Source organism: Seriola aureovittata, chromosome 7, assembly GCF_021018895.1.
Source record: "Seriola aureovittata isolate HTS-2021-v1 ecotype China chromosome 7, ASM2101889v1, whole genome shotgun sequence".
NCBI lineage: Eukaryota > Metazoa > Chordata > Actinopteri > Carangiformes > Carangidae > Seriola > Seriola aureovittata.
In genome coordinates, this window is record NC_079370.1 from 17,592,053 (window position 1) to 17,605,058 (window position 13,006).

General features: G+C 38.7%; 1 protein-coding gene across 1 annotated transcript in view; it reads left to right on the plus strand.

The window, feature by feature from the left end:
• LOC130172485 (transmembrane protein 65-like) overlaps window positions 1-13,006 on the plus strand; it is a 37,379-nt gene that overhangs the window by 9,713 nt on the left and 14,660 nt on the right. The window contains exons 3-5 of the mRNA XM_056381244.1: window positions 7,895-7,939; window positions 10,677-10,744; window positions 11,960-12,014. Coding sequence (XP_056237219.1) covers window positions 7,895-7,939; window positions 10,677-10,744; window positions 11,960-12,014 — 168 coding nt within the window. The remainder of the gene's footprint in view (window positions 1-7,894; window positions 7,940-10,676; window positions 10,745-11,959; window positions 12,015-13,006) is intronic.

Genomic DNA, 13,006 nt, shown 5'->3' on the forward strand with positions numbered 1-13,006 from the left:
ACTTTCCAACTCTCCTAACTAAGTCTCCACCATATTGTTAACAGTCCATTGATGTACTGTATATATAATTATAAATAAATCAAATTATTTTTTGAAGTGTCAAGAACAAATGTGACACTCTTCACCGTGTTTTTTTTTTTTTGGTTGCTTTTCCTTATTTTGAGTCTTTGTAGTAGAACAAACACACCAAGGCCGAGTACGATGGAAAAAAGCCCATTATAAACGGAGCCCTGTATGTGAGGTTGCCTTCCACTTGGCAATCTGGCACCAATTAAAATGATATCATTCAAATTATAGCCTATGAAGTGAGGAGGAAAATCACTGCATATGGTTCATCTTTTTTGCAAAACCTAGACAGATGGATCAAGGCATGAATCAAATTACGCAGGCACCACAGAAGCCCAGGTAATATTGTTATGCGCAGCAGGACATGTTTGATATTCAAGGTAGTGTTTGTTTTTGTGAGCCTGTCCATTCCATCATGAGGTCATGGACTTCAGCGCATATGAGACAGGGATGGCTTCTTTTGTGCGTTTCTTTTTTTTCTCAAAGGACAATGTGAACTCTAAAGACAACACACACTCACTTTCTGGTCACCTCAGATACTGTTTTCTCTTTCATTGCTTTTGCTCTCTTTTCCCTCTTATCCGTCTCTCTCCTATTCAGTCTGTCTCTCACTTATATGAAATTGACCACAGCACAATACACATCATACCTGCCGGTTTCTCCTTGGTTTGTACCTGGACCCCTTTAACTGACCTTGCTACACAGTCACCATGTATGCTGATTTCACTGCAGCCCCATGACGCTAAAGTCAGCACTTTATAGAGGATATTGAGGTTAATATTTCTCTCCAAGCCTGTATTTACTGCTTTGTATTCATTGTGGGTTTAACCTGGGGAAATACAGTGTTTATTACCTCACTAGAAACTTGACTTCGCTAGCTGCTTCGTTGACTGGTCTGCCTAAAAAACATATAGATAGTTACATAGAAATGTGGTTCTAGATTTCTGATTGTTACTTAGCGTTAACAACACTGACAAACTATTACCTATTTAAGTTGATATGGTGAACCTGTTAGCAAACAGTTGCTTAATCATCCAGCAGAGGATGGAGTCATACTTGTGTTCCCCTGATGAAGGTAAATCCAATATTCACCTTTCTTTTAGCTCTGTTTTTGGTCTACACTAACTCCTTGGTGAAATATGTTAATCTGCTAAATGCTCCCCTGTGCTCACAAGTTAGCTACTAACTTCGTCTGTCTGCTGTTTGGTGCCGGGCGGGTAATGTACGGTAATTTTTAGAGCTTTTTTTCAGCCAAAACAATGAGTTGAAACTCTGTAGATCTGAACAATCAGGTGATAATTCTCTGTGGGTTTGTCCCTACTAGCGATCTGTTATCCTGTAATCATGTGATCCATTGTTCATATAAAGATATCGACTGCAGCAGCTTAAGGTATTTATTATAAGTCAAATATAAATATAACAATCACTGCTCCTCAGGACTCCCAGTTGAATTTAAAGGCCCTTCCCCTGTCTTTCTTGCTGAGTCAGGCTCGGGGTTCGCTGGCGGTCAGGTCCATATTAGGGTGGGTGTTTACCAGCTGATGAAATCCTGGTGTATGCTGTACTGCCGTGGTTTCCAATATTCAAATTTGGAAAGCATGCTGTGTCTTCACGTGGCTGAAACCAAATGGAAATACTACTGACTTTTAAAAAGTGCTGTGCGTAACAGTTTTTAAGATGAAGCTCCTGCCATTTTATCTGCTGCTGTTATTCAGCTGGGACGCCACGGTCACACTGTGTTAAGTGATATTATTGTTGCTGCTTTGTACAGTAACATGCCGGCAACAGGCTAACAGAGCAATGCTGATCGTAAAGGTGTAAAGTTGTTCCACATGAAACAGGAGCAACAGACCTTTTTCACAGTAGACATTTTGACTTGCCGTAGCAGGAAATGCACAGATGGAACAAATTTCACCGGCACAGTTCCATGAAGTGCCTCAATAAGCCGCACCAGTGAGCCTGCATGCACAAAACCAAGACCCTGGACCTAGCTCTAAATGGAAGGCAGTTGTTTTTAATACACCAGTGCTTCTCCCGCTATGACATGCCAAAATCATCTGCTGTGAAAAAAAGGTCTGTATACAACAGTACAGAGATTGTAATTTGCCAAAACAAGTGAAAACACCTGCCCATGTGGTCCTGTGTGGCATCTGATCAATGACTAATTGGCACTGAGGAGTCCAGATGCCAGCAGCTAACTCGCTTTACATGACAGAAAACATTCCGTGCTTTTATTCAGTGCCAGGACTGTGAAGTAGTACGGTGACCTAGAAGACCGCTGCAGGATTTGAATCCTCTGGAAACAAAAACGTAAAATGGTTGTCGGAAAAAATATATTGCTCCTGTTGGAATTATTATCTGTCATGGTCTGCAGGAACTTTATCTCTATGTAGTGTTTCCAAAGTGGAGGGGAGGTGTTTTCAGTGCGAGTCTCTCTGAGTTATTTAAGGCAGCCCACTGTTCAATTAAAAATATTTCCCTTTTCCCTCTTTGTTCCTACTGGCTGAGTGCCTGCCATAAGATAGATAGAAACTTCCCTTTTTCCCTCCCATCTCTAGTGGTTTGCCATTTGTCAAAGGGGATTTTTTTTTTTCAAGGATTTGTGGCTATGTTTTCTGTCTGTTTCTGTGTTTTGTTACAGCTGCCTTAATTAGTATCGGGGGAACAGACTGATGTCTACCTGTCTAAATGGAGTTCACTGAACTCACAGGAAAAATAAGTACTTCACCGAAAGGTTAAACTGACGGGTTATCTCTGCATTTACTGGGAGCTACTCATTATTTTCTCTCAGCCAGCTAAGAGTATTTCCAGTCGAGATGTGACATTCAGAAGCCCCTCCAGTAAACACGTGAGGGGCTGGTGAAAGCCAACAGGTGGAATTACAGAAGTAGAAAGTCTAAAAACAGAAATAATTAGGCTTTCCTGCAAATAACCTTTTTATATGCAAATCACAAGCTCAAGGTGGGCTCGTCATTTCATGGGGTATCGCTTGGTTTTCATTATGTAGTACTTTCTCAAATATTATGCAAGTTATTGTGAAAAATCTAATCTTTTCAAGGACAAATTAATTTCAACCTCTAATTTAGTTGCTGCAAAAACTTATTTTTGTGAACCACAAGTCTGTTCCCATTTCATGTTTACTAATAACTGTCCCAGCCATCTTGGCCTATATTCTGTGTGCTGTGTTATTTCCTCTTTTCTGTCTCATAAATCATAGGAGAACAGCAAAGGGCTGTGCAGTTGATGAATGGCTCCGGCCTTCCATTGTTCCGGTTCTGCTGAGCCCTATTGATCTCGCACACATGCATGCTCGGTCACACACATCGCCATAGGTGCATCCTCATAAATGCAAATAAGGTCACATATATTCACACAGATAAACACAGGCTTACACACTCACACACCATTCCCCCACACAGAACAGTCTCTCGTGTTAAAGCTGCTCTCAGATAATGAGAATCCCTTCTGTTTGTGAGGAGGTGTGAAAGTGGAAAATCAATAAAATCCTGAGGGGAAAAATAGGATGTTTCTTAGTCTACATTAGATAAAGCCCAACACACACACACAAACACACACACACACTGAGAGAGGCAGTGTCACTAACACACAAACTGCATTGCACTGCTATGCACAGGCCTGTTATGAAAAATACCCGCTGCTTATTTCTTGTTCATGCCCCTTTAACGCCACCTGAATTTGCAGAAAACCGTATTGACTCTATTTGTCATTTTTATTCAGGCGAATAAAACTCTGAATGGACTGACACACATTAATTCATCATAACTGAGTTCTGCTGAGAGAGAACTTGGCTTTTGGGTTCCCTCACAGACTTATCTCCAATTTCCAAAACTCTGTTCACACTTCAATTTCATGCTGTACCAGCACCTAGGATCTGAAGTGAGTCATTTATCAAACCAAAACAAAAACAAGGTGTGATTTTTATATTGCAGCAAAAAAAACAAAAACAAACTTGTTAATGGTTTTCCTCAATTTCAGAGCAGCAGGCAAACCAACCAGAACACAACCTACGTTTGTAGATGGACCTTTGAGATTGAGAGTAAATTCCAAAGAAGAGGTTCTCAGATTGAGCCTTTTACAGTCAGTGCCATCAGACAGTGTGAACAGGGAATATGGAGTTTTGCCTCTCACCAATAGGAGCATAATGTACAGATTGTCAGATAAAGCCCATTAATGGTCCGATGCAGAAGTCATGATCAGACTTTGTAAGTAGTCACATTAGCAAAACTTATTTGTCAGAGTGTGTTCTCTCGTGTCAAAATGCTGCCTGCCTTGTTTTCTTGAAATTATCAGCTTGTAAACAGACTTTTACTCACCAGTTAATTAGACCTTTAAGTGTTATTTAGCCGTGTATAGTAAAGGCTCAAGAGAATCCTTGCAGCTTACTTGGCAATTAAAAGTTAAGCTCTCGATATGTCGCCAAAATGGTGACATATCGTGTTTTCTGTTTTGTGTAAACACAACCTTTATCTGATGCTAAATGCTTGGTGCACAGGGAGGATACAAGATAAGAGAAGGATTGAGAAGAATGAAACATGGCTGCTTTGGTATTTAATCATGCTCACTCTTAGTTACTTATCACTGCCCCTTAAATATTTTCACCACTCCTGCCTGTTGGAATTGAGTCCTCTTGAGACAGCAGCTCTGAAGACTCCATGCAATCAATACTTGGTGCCAGCTGAGTTCTGGGGGCAATAGACAGCCATGTCAGCTCTCACACTTCTAATAAATGGCTGGATGAAGCCCGGTGGATTGGGAGAGAAAAATTCTTCAAGTTAATGGGTTTTTTTCATGATGAGACGGTGGCTCAACTGCTTTTGTCATTTGGCCTCATTCTAATTTAAGTGATGGGAAAATATGGAAGGAACCTGCTTCTCTTTTGGGCCACAGTGATGTATTGCATTATTTCTGTCATATCAAAGTGGGGCAGATTAAAGTGATTGATCTGACTGATGATGAGGCCGCATTTAAGCAGCGTATGACAACAATGTCTCCTGTCTGGTACATACTGTAGATAGATGAGTCAGAAATATTGGATAAAAGTAGAAAACATTTTAATTGTGTGGATGCCTACAAGATTAGCAGCTGCTACAGCAGAAGCTAATAAGGAGGATCTAATACAATAAGCAATAAACAATTCATTTTTTGACACTTTTTATATTCTGAGATCTAGAAAAATGCATTTTTGTTTATACACGGGATCTATAGTCTCTAAAACTCAAATATCAACAACCATGGATCATAACAATGTGTGACATTTTGTAAGAGCACAAAATAATGGCAAAGTTCAAGTAAAAGGAAGTGGCTGCTTTCACCTTACAAAGGAATGACAACATTCAACCCAGAGTTTAAGGTGTTTCATTAGTGTTAACATAGGCCTATTATATATTAACATATTAACCCATGAGCCCATACATATGTTAGCCGAGTTGTGCGAGTGTCTACAATCAATAGCTACACCAGGTTTTCCAGCGATTAGTTATTTCTGTTTCCCTAAAGGCGAGAGGATCACAGGTGTATCAGCAGGGAGAAGGCCGACTGGAGAGATCAGTGTTTGTCTAGAAGGAAACCAGAAGTATGTTTTCTACAGTTTGAGACAATTAATTGGTTGGTTGCTGCAGAAAAAGCATCAAAGCCGACACAAGAACACAGAGGCGTGAATACTGAGACAGAGCCATATTGTTTAACCCTCCCCCACCCACCTTCACCTCAGTAAATCACCAATTTGACTGACCTTCGCACATCTGATACTTGTTGGAGCTCATTAGGAAATAGAAAAAAGTTTTAAATGTTATTTTCTTTCGAAAACTCTTTTTCTATTTCCGAATGAGCATTTCTCATACCCCAAGCGTGTCTAATAATGTCTTTTTGGTTGTACAAACGAATATTAGCGAGTTTTCTGTCTGTAAGTGCTGTGTAGGGATTTAACTTTTGTTAGTTAAACTCTGTTTATCAACCTACCGAGACCAATACAAAATTTACAAATGTTTAAATTTAAAACTAGGTATACTACCTCTGCTACCACTGGTAGTTGACATACATAGAAGTTGGTAAGTTATGTACAAATATTAGCGTCATATGACATCTGAGAATGATTCAGCAGCAGGTGTTTGGATGGAGGTTTCAGTGAGAAAAGTAATGCAGTTGAGGCAGGAGTTGGCTCACTGATGAGCACAGGAGGATCATTGAAAGCCTTTAATTAAATCCTAAAACATCCCCCGTATGAGTGATTAATAGCAAACAAATGTGGTGGTTAATCACCAAAGCCATTCATCTTCTACGGAGAGGATCCTCATCTCTGCCAGTTACCTCCTGTCTTGCAGTGGGATAGTTGATGTTTTTGTAGCAAAAAGAGGATTTTGTGAAACCTGTGAAATGAGATAACAGCTGTGACAATGCTCATGGGGAAACTAGAAAAAGAGAGAACATTTCATTACGGCCCGTAAAATGCTCAAGGAGCTGCGGATGAAGGCAATGACGAACCTGAATGTGACAACGGACATACTGTGTGTTAGCATATATACTGAACGTATCAGCAGTTTCATTTTTCCTGCAGCGCTAATAGAAGTGCCGTTACTGAGATGAACAATTGTCTGTTGTTGTGTCAGCAACATGAGCTGCTGGCTGAACTGAAGTGTAGTAGGAAGCTTGTAATGTGACACTGACTCCTGACTGGAAAGTAGGAGGTGAGCAGGTGATGGGAGGGGAAAGCAGACAGAATGAAGGAAAGATGGCAGATGTTTTTGTTTTTGTGTTGTTGTTCTTTTCTTTGCGTTTACAGGCTGAAGTCTGATGTAATGAAGTGGTTTATTTTGCCATTTTTCTGCATAATTTGATCCAAAGTATTTAACATGAAAAGATTTCCCTGAGTTGATACTTGGTGATTAAAGCTTTCCTCCCAGAAAAAACATTTGGATTACGGCATTTGCTCTCATTTTAACTTGTATTAACCTCTGTTGGGATTGTGCATGTGGGAGTGTGTGCATGTGTGTGAATACACACACCTGTAAGAGATGGAGCAGACTTCATTATGTGGACTATCATTTCCACTGACCTCACAGCGATAAACTCAATTTCACAGAACCCTGAAGAGGAAATGATCCTGTCTTGTGTCTTCAGCTTTAAACCAATGTAATTATCTCTAGTCTTACACTGTTACACTTCACAGTTCAGTGACTGAAGCTACATGGCGCATCCAGTCTGACACTTATTTTACTCTGCATCCTCCCATCACACATAGGTGATAGCTCTTTAACTTTAGTGTCACAGTGTCAAAGAATTGTGATTAGATTACAATGAAGTAATTTTATTTTCATCCTTCTCATGTCAGATGATTTTATCGCATATGAAAGCAGAAAAAAACAGTTTTTCACACCCTGTATCTTTGCCTCCTTTTCGTTGTGTCTCGTTGTCATCACACACACGCACACACACACACGCACGCACACACACACACACACACACACACACATATACACAAACCATTTATAATAAGCGCGCAGGCAGGCCTCCTCTGAGAGCCAATTGGCACCTTTGTCCCCATCTGTGTCTCACTCTGAGGAAATGGCGACAAGGGAGACGCTCTTTACTCCTCTTCCTCTTTGACTTCCTTTAATCTCCTCTGACACATTGCTAAAATTTTCATCCTCACTCCCCCTCTCTCTGTTTTTTTCCTACTTTTCTTACTGTGTTCAAAAGATCCTGACTGACAGACCTTCCCATTTGAGACCTATCTGACATTTATGCCGTTTTTTTCCCTCTGTGGAAAAACTGGCCAAAGGAGATTCATTTTGTCCTCTTTTCTTTTCAGGGCAGTTGGAAATTGCACCACCTACTGCAGCACAGTTGAGATATGGTAAGAAGGTTTTTTTGAAATTTTGATTTGTATGTGTATTTCATTATTTTTGTTTATAGAGGGTTGGGGTGATTAGATGAGCACATAGATCTGAAAAATGCTTATTAACCTTGCAACATGACAGCTTGGATTGATGTCCCTCATTTAGCCTTCAATCAACCAGGATGATTAATGGTCAGTCTTAATTATAATTACTGAGCATTACTGAGGATTGTTTTGGTTCATACTGCATACTTTGTTTCCATGATGCCCCCAAAGCAAAGGAAAACACATGCTGTATATGGACCTGGCTAATAGGAACATGTTTTCCATGAACAGATATTGCATTAGTTATTGAGCCTGAAACAAATTGATAACCAATGATAGAATGACAAATAGAAAACAGTCTAACAGTGTGTGACAAGCTTTAAAATTTAAATTTAAAATATATAATCCTTTGATCAGCAGGTTTTTTTGATTGAGTAATAAATGTTTAAGATAGGATAAGATAGATGAGTGTAGCCAAGTATTAACTGCACTTACTTTAAATCAGACTTCCACAGATAAGAACATATTGGTGTATGGCGTGATTCTTGTCTGTCATATGAGCTCGATCATCACTGAACATGTTCTGGAAAACGAGTTGGAACCCTGAGACTGAACATTAAAGGAATGTGTAGCAAGTATGTTCGCATGTTTGTGATGCGAGTGAGTTTCTGTCTGAAGAGGCTCAGTATAGAACGATGTGTTTCGGATCAATTGTTACTACAAATGTAAGGTCAAACACACACATGCAATCCACCTGCACACAAAAACACAAGAGGACTTATGCAGGCATCCTTCACCCTACGGTGCTGAGTTACTGACATGACCTCAGAGGCTTTCTAACCTTCTCCTCCTGTTGCTGCTGTTCGGACGTCTACTGGACCTAGTTCATATCATCTTGTTTTTTTGGGGGGTTTTTTTTCACAGTATACATTTATCATCCTTGTGACTATAGGCAAAGACAGAGACAGCTCAGTTCTTTCTCTTGCTGTGATGAAATGTTGTTTTTCCTGCTCTGGCTCCTCAGTAAAGATAACACACCGAGTGAAACTTTAAAGGAAACGTAGACTCAGCCGGCTGACAGTGATGAACACAGCACACATGAATTTCCTCAGCACAGCAAAGCCTTTGTGTCGTGCGTGTTGTTGCCTCTTTTTTTTTTATCTTACTTGGAGTTGCACATGTTGATGACTTCTGTGGAAAAAATGTCATGACTTTTCATCTCTGTAAAAACAGATCCGTTTTTTTTTTGTTTGGTGAAAACAATGAACACTAAAAAGCCATTTTGTCCTCAAAGGGCTTAAATGTGTAAACAGGTTATTGTAGCCTGGAAGAACTGCAACATGGGAGATATAGGGTTCTTGTCATCCAAGCTGTATGGACAGTTTCTGAGTAGCAACATAACCTGCTGTCACTACATTGCACCAGTTAACGATGATTTTATAAAAGGGTACGAGAGAAACAAGAGACAAAAGGCCCAAACAAATGTCTTCTGTCACTTACTGCAGAGACTTGATATCACCCTTATGTTCTAGTTTTATTTGTGCAGAGAAGCATCCACACCAAACACCGAGATTTGACTTGACACGTTTCTGTACGGAGAGATGGAGTTCTCTTCAAAATTCACAATTACCCCTGTAGTATTAAAGTAGTCTGTGTTTCACACGAGTGAGTAGGTGTTTTGTGTAGCGAGGCTCAAACTGCAGCAGAGAGACAGCTGTAGAGAAGAAATTAAGTGTTCAGGAGCGCTTGTGCTTTAAGCCAACACCTTTCTGCAGATCAGTTACTTGAACTAGACTGAACTTCACTTGAACTTCAACTAGAAGAGACTGGACTTTCCTCCGGCTGTGGATGACATTTGAAACAGCACCAACAGTACATTACACTGTATATTACATCTACGCACACACACACAAACAGGGATAAATACATTATATAGAAATATTTACATTCCAATAACTTTTTTTTTTTTTTGCTCTGAAAAAGATGTTTGATATTAATGACACTTTTTACACAAAATATCAAAGTTGAACTTCAGTCTTTTTCATTGTCACAGATGAAACCTTTTTTCAGTTTAGGATTTAAGGCTTTATTTATGTTTCTCTGCTGCCTGTGGGTTTTAGCTTAATGTATTATCTCACACTTACATGTAGCTTGTTTTATAAGTCATATACTGAGCCTAGGGATTAGGAAATTGGAAAACATGTTCTTTATCTTGTGGCTTTGTACAACATTGGCACAATGTAGCTAAACTGAGGTTACGTTAACGGTTGAGGTTAAACATAGCTACCACTACCTCGGACATTTAGACTGATCTTATAAAGCATTACGTTCATTAATAATATATTTTCTGCTACATTTTGTACCAAGAACATGGATTCAACTCAAATCTGCATACTACAGTATTTTGCAGCTGTATTTGTTGCATGTTTCCACACTTTCATCTCTTATAGCAGCATATAAAAAGTATGTATGAATAATAATTGTATCTATGAATAGTCTCAAGACAACAGCAGCTTCATAGAATTAATTTTCCTTTAAGTACACAAATGTTTTATGTCTATTGAAACAGTGCTTTTATATCTTGTATCTTCTGTGTTTGTTTTCATTATGTTCTGCAAGGTTTGATTATGTCTAATGTATGTAATCTAATCTGCATACCCTCTTTATTTTATCTGTTGGGGATTTAGTGTTTGTGTTTGTTATTTTACAGTTTTGCTGCACAATGCACTCCCTTTTGTTGGATTCGGATTTCTGGACAACTGCATCATGATTGTTGCTGTAAGTATCAGCTTCATGCAGAGCTGTGGCCGCCTGCAGCTCAGTGCGTACAGAGATTTATTCAGTGTTCGGAGTTTGATTTCCACAGAGGGTAACTGTGCATAAAGAATATGTTGTATGTGCTCACGTCACTGCAGGAAACTTTGGACAGAAGCATCTAGGGAAAACGAGAAAAATGAATCATTGAATTGTTTGTTTGATGCTACTATATATTTCCTGTTTTCTCTCTGTCATTGTACAGCAAACTGTCTGTCATCTCTGTTTCTCTGTGTTCTTTTCTCTTTGTCTTTTTATTCAGTACATTGCTCTTTAGGGAATCTTTGCAAAGTTGCTCAGATAATGAAATCTAAACCCAGGGGGAAGTGAATGGGGGAAGAGATTGAAAAGTAATCAGTTTTCTGACTTAATTTAAAGTCTGATTGCATAACGGGGTTATTTATTTTTAACACAAGATGATGAATTCTTATGGGGCTTTCGACAGGGATGTAGGAAGAGAAATTGTGTGAAAAAAAATGTGTACTAAAGAGAATAAATCTTAATGGAACATTATGAAATGCCTTGCTTTGCCCCAAAACCCATATACTGTAAGAAAAAATAAGAATATTTAGACCACTCTACTGTTCTGCTCTTTTTAAAGAGGGTTCATCAAACCCATGAAGAATTAAATCAATACATAATCACACTTTTGGGCTGGATTCTACTGGTCTGTGAAAAGTTTGTGCATTTATTAAAATTGTATTTTAATAAACTATACAGGCCTGACTGTGTTCATGTTTCCAGAGCCTTCCCTTTATTTGTTACTTGCAGTCCAGACTGAGAGAGAAACTCATGCAAATTGAAGATCCCAGGCTGCTTTCCATTTTGTATGAGGTCCACACCAAAGCCAGCAAACTGTAAACAGAGACACAGAAAGCTTCTATCTTAAAGTCTTAAAAAGCAGCATTTAAAGTCATAAGTACAGTAGTACAGACTCTGATTAGAGACTGCAGTTGGACAGCGGTGACCATGTAACTTTGCTATGGCATTTTGGATAAGCTATGTAAGTCAGAAAGTAAAGAGGAGAATGAAAATATCTCCATTATAGGGAGGAGGTTGTCAAAACTAACGATTGAAATAACGTGACATCATGGATCACAAACATGTTCTCCAGATTATGATGCACAGATGTTGTAAAGTTAGCATCATATAATCTGTACATTTGTGTTCATTTCCCAGGGCACGCAGATTGAGTTATCCATCGGCGTTATCCTCGGCATTTCAACTATGGCAGGTATGAAAAATGTCAAGATCTTAATGTTTTGAATTTTTTTTTTTTCAAAAGCATGTGTCTTTTGTGTGTATGTTTTTGTTCTGAATGCGCAGTGCCAGTGAGTGTATTTTCAATATTTTTTTTCTGATTGATACCCATAACCTTGATTTTTTTTTTATTTTGATTGACATCCTTTATTTTCTCTTTTAAAAACATAAAAAATGATTGAGGGTTTTTGCACAATGGTAGTAATACCTGCCCTGACAACGCAAGGGAAACGTCCATGTTGCTTGCTGTAAAGCAACTTTGGTAAATTCTGTAAACATGCTTATTGATAAATGAGTTGCATGTCTGTTGTGACATATGGTTCCATGATTTCTCCAGCTTTTTTTTTTAATTTTTAATTAGTCAAATTTAATTTATCATTTAATTGCTCTGGTTACAGACAGGTTTGTTAGATTTGATAGTATTACCTCACAGACTGGTAGGTTCAGAAATACATTTTTACCTGACCAGACTCCAAGTATTGCACCCCTTTTGTATCCCAATGAGAGTGATAATCCAAATCACAGTGGACTCCCACAAAATTGAAAATTAAAAAACGAATAGAAAGAGGCATTTTCATTTTGAATGTCATCAGAAGACTATCTCATCATGACACTTTGACCACTTCATTGACACTAATCCAAAAAAATAAAGTGAGATAACATTGGAAGAAGGTGAAGCAGAGAGTAAGTGTCTGGCGGAGGGGATAATGAACTAATTATTCATGAATATAATAATACTGTTCACCAGCAGATTAAATGGGTGTAGTAATATCTACTTAGTTCAAAGACGCACATTTGCATTTTAATGTTATCACCTGTTCCAATTCAGTGTGTCTGGAAGAGATGCTGAGGTTAATACATTACAATTGATGTGAATGTAGACAGCAGACGAGGAATACACTGATGTTAGTCTCAGCTTTGGTGCATGATGAAGCATGAAAACGGTTCCTATTTATGGCATTTGAT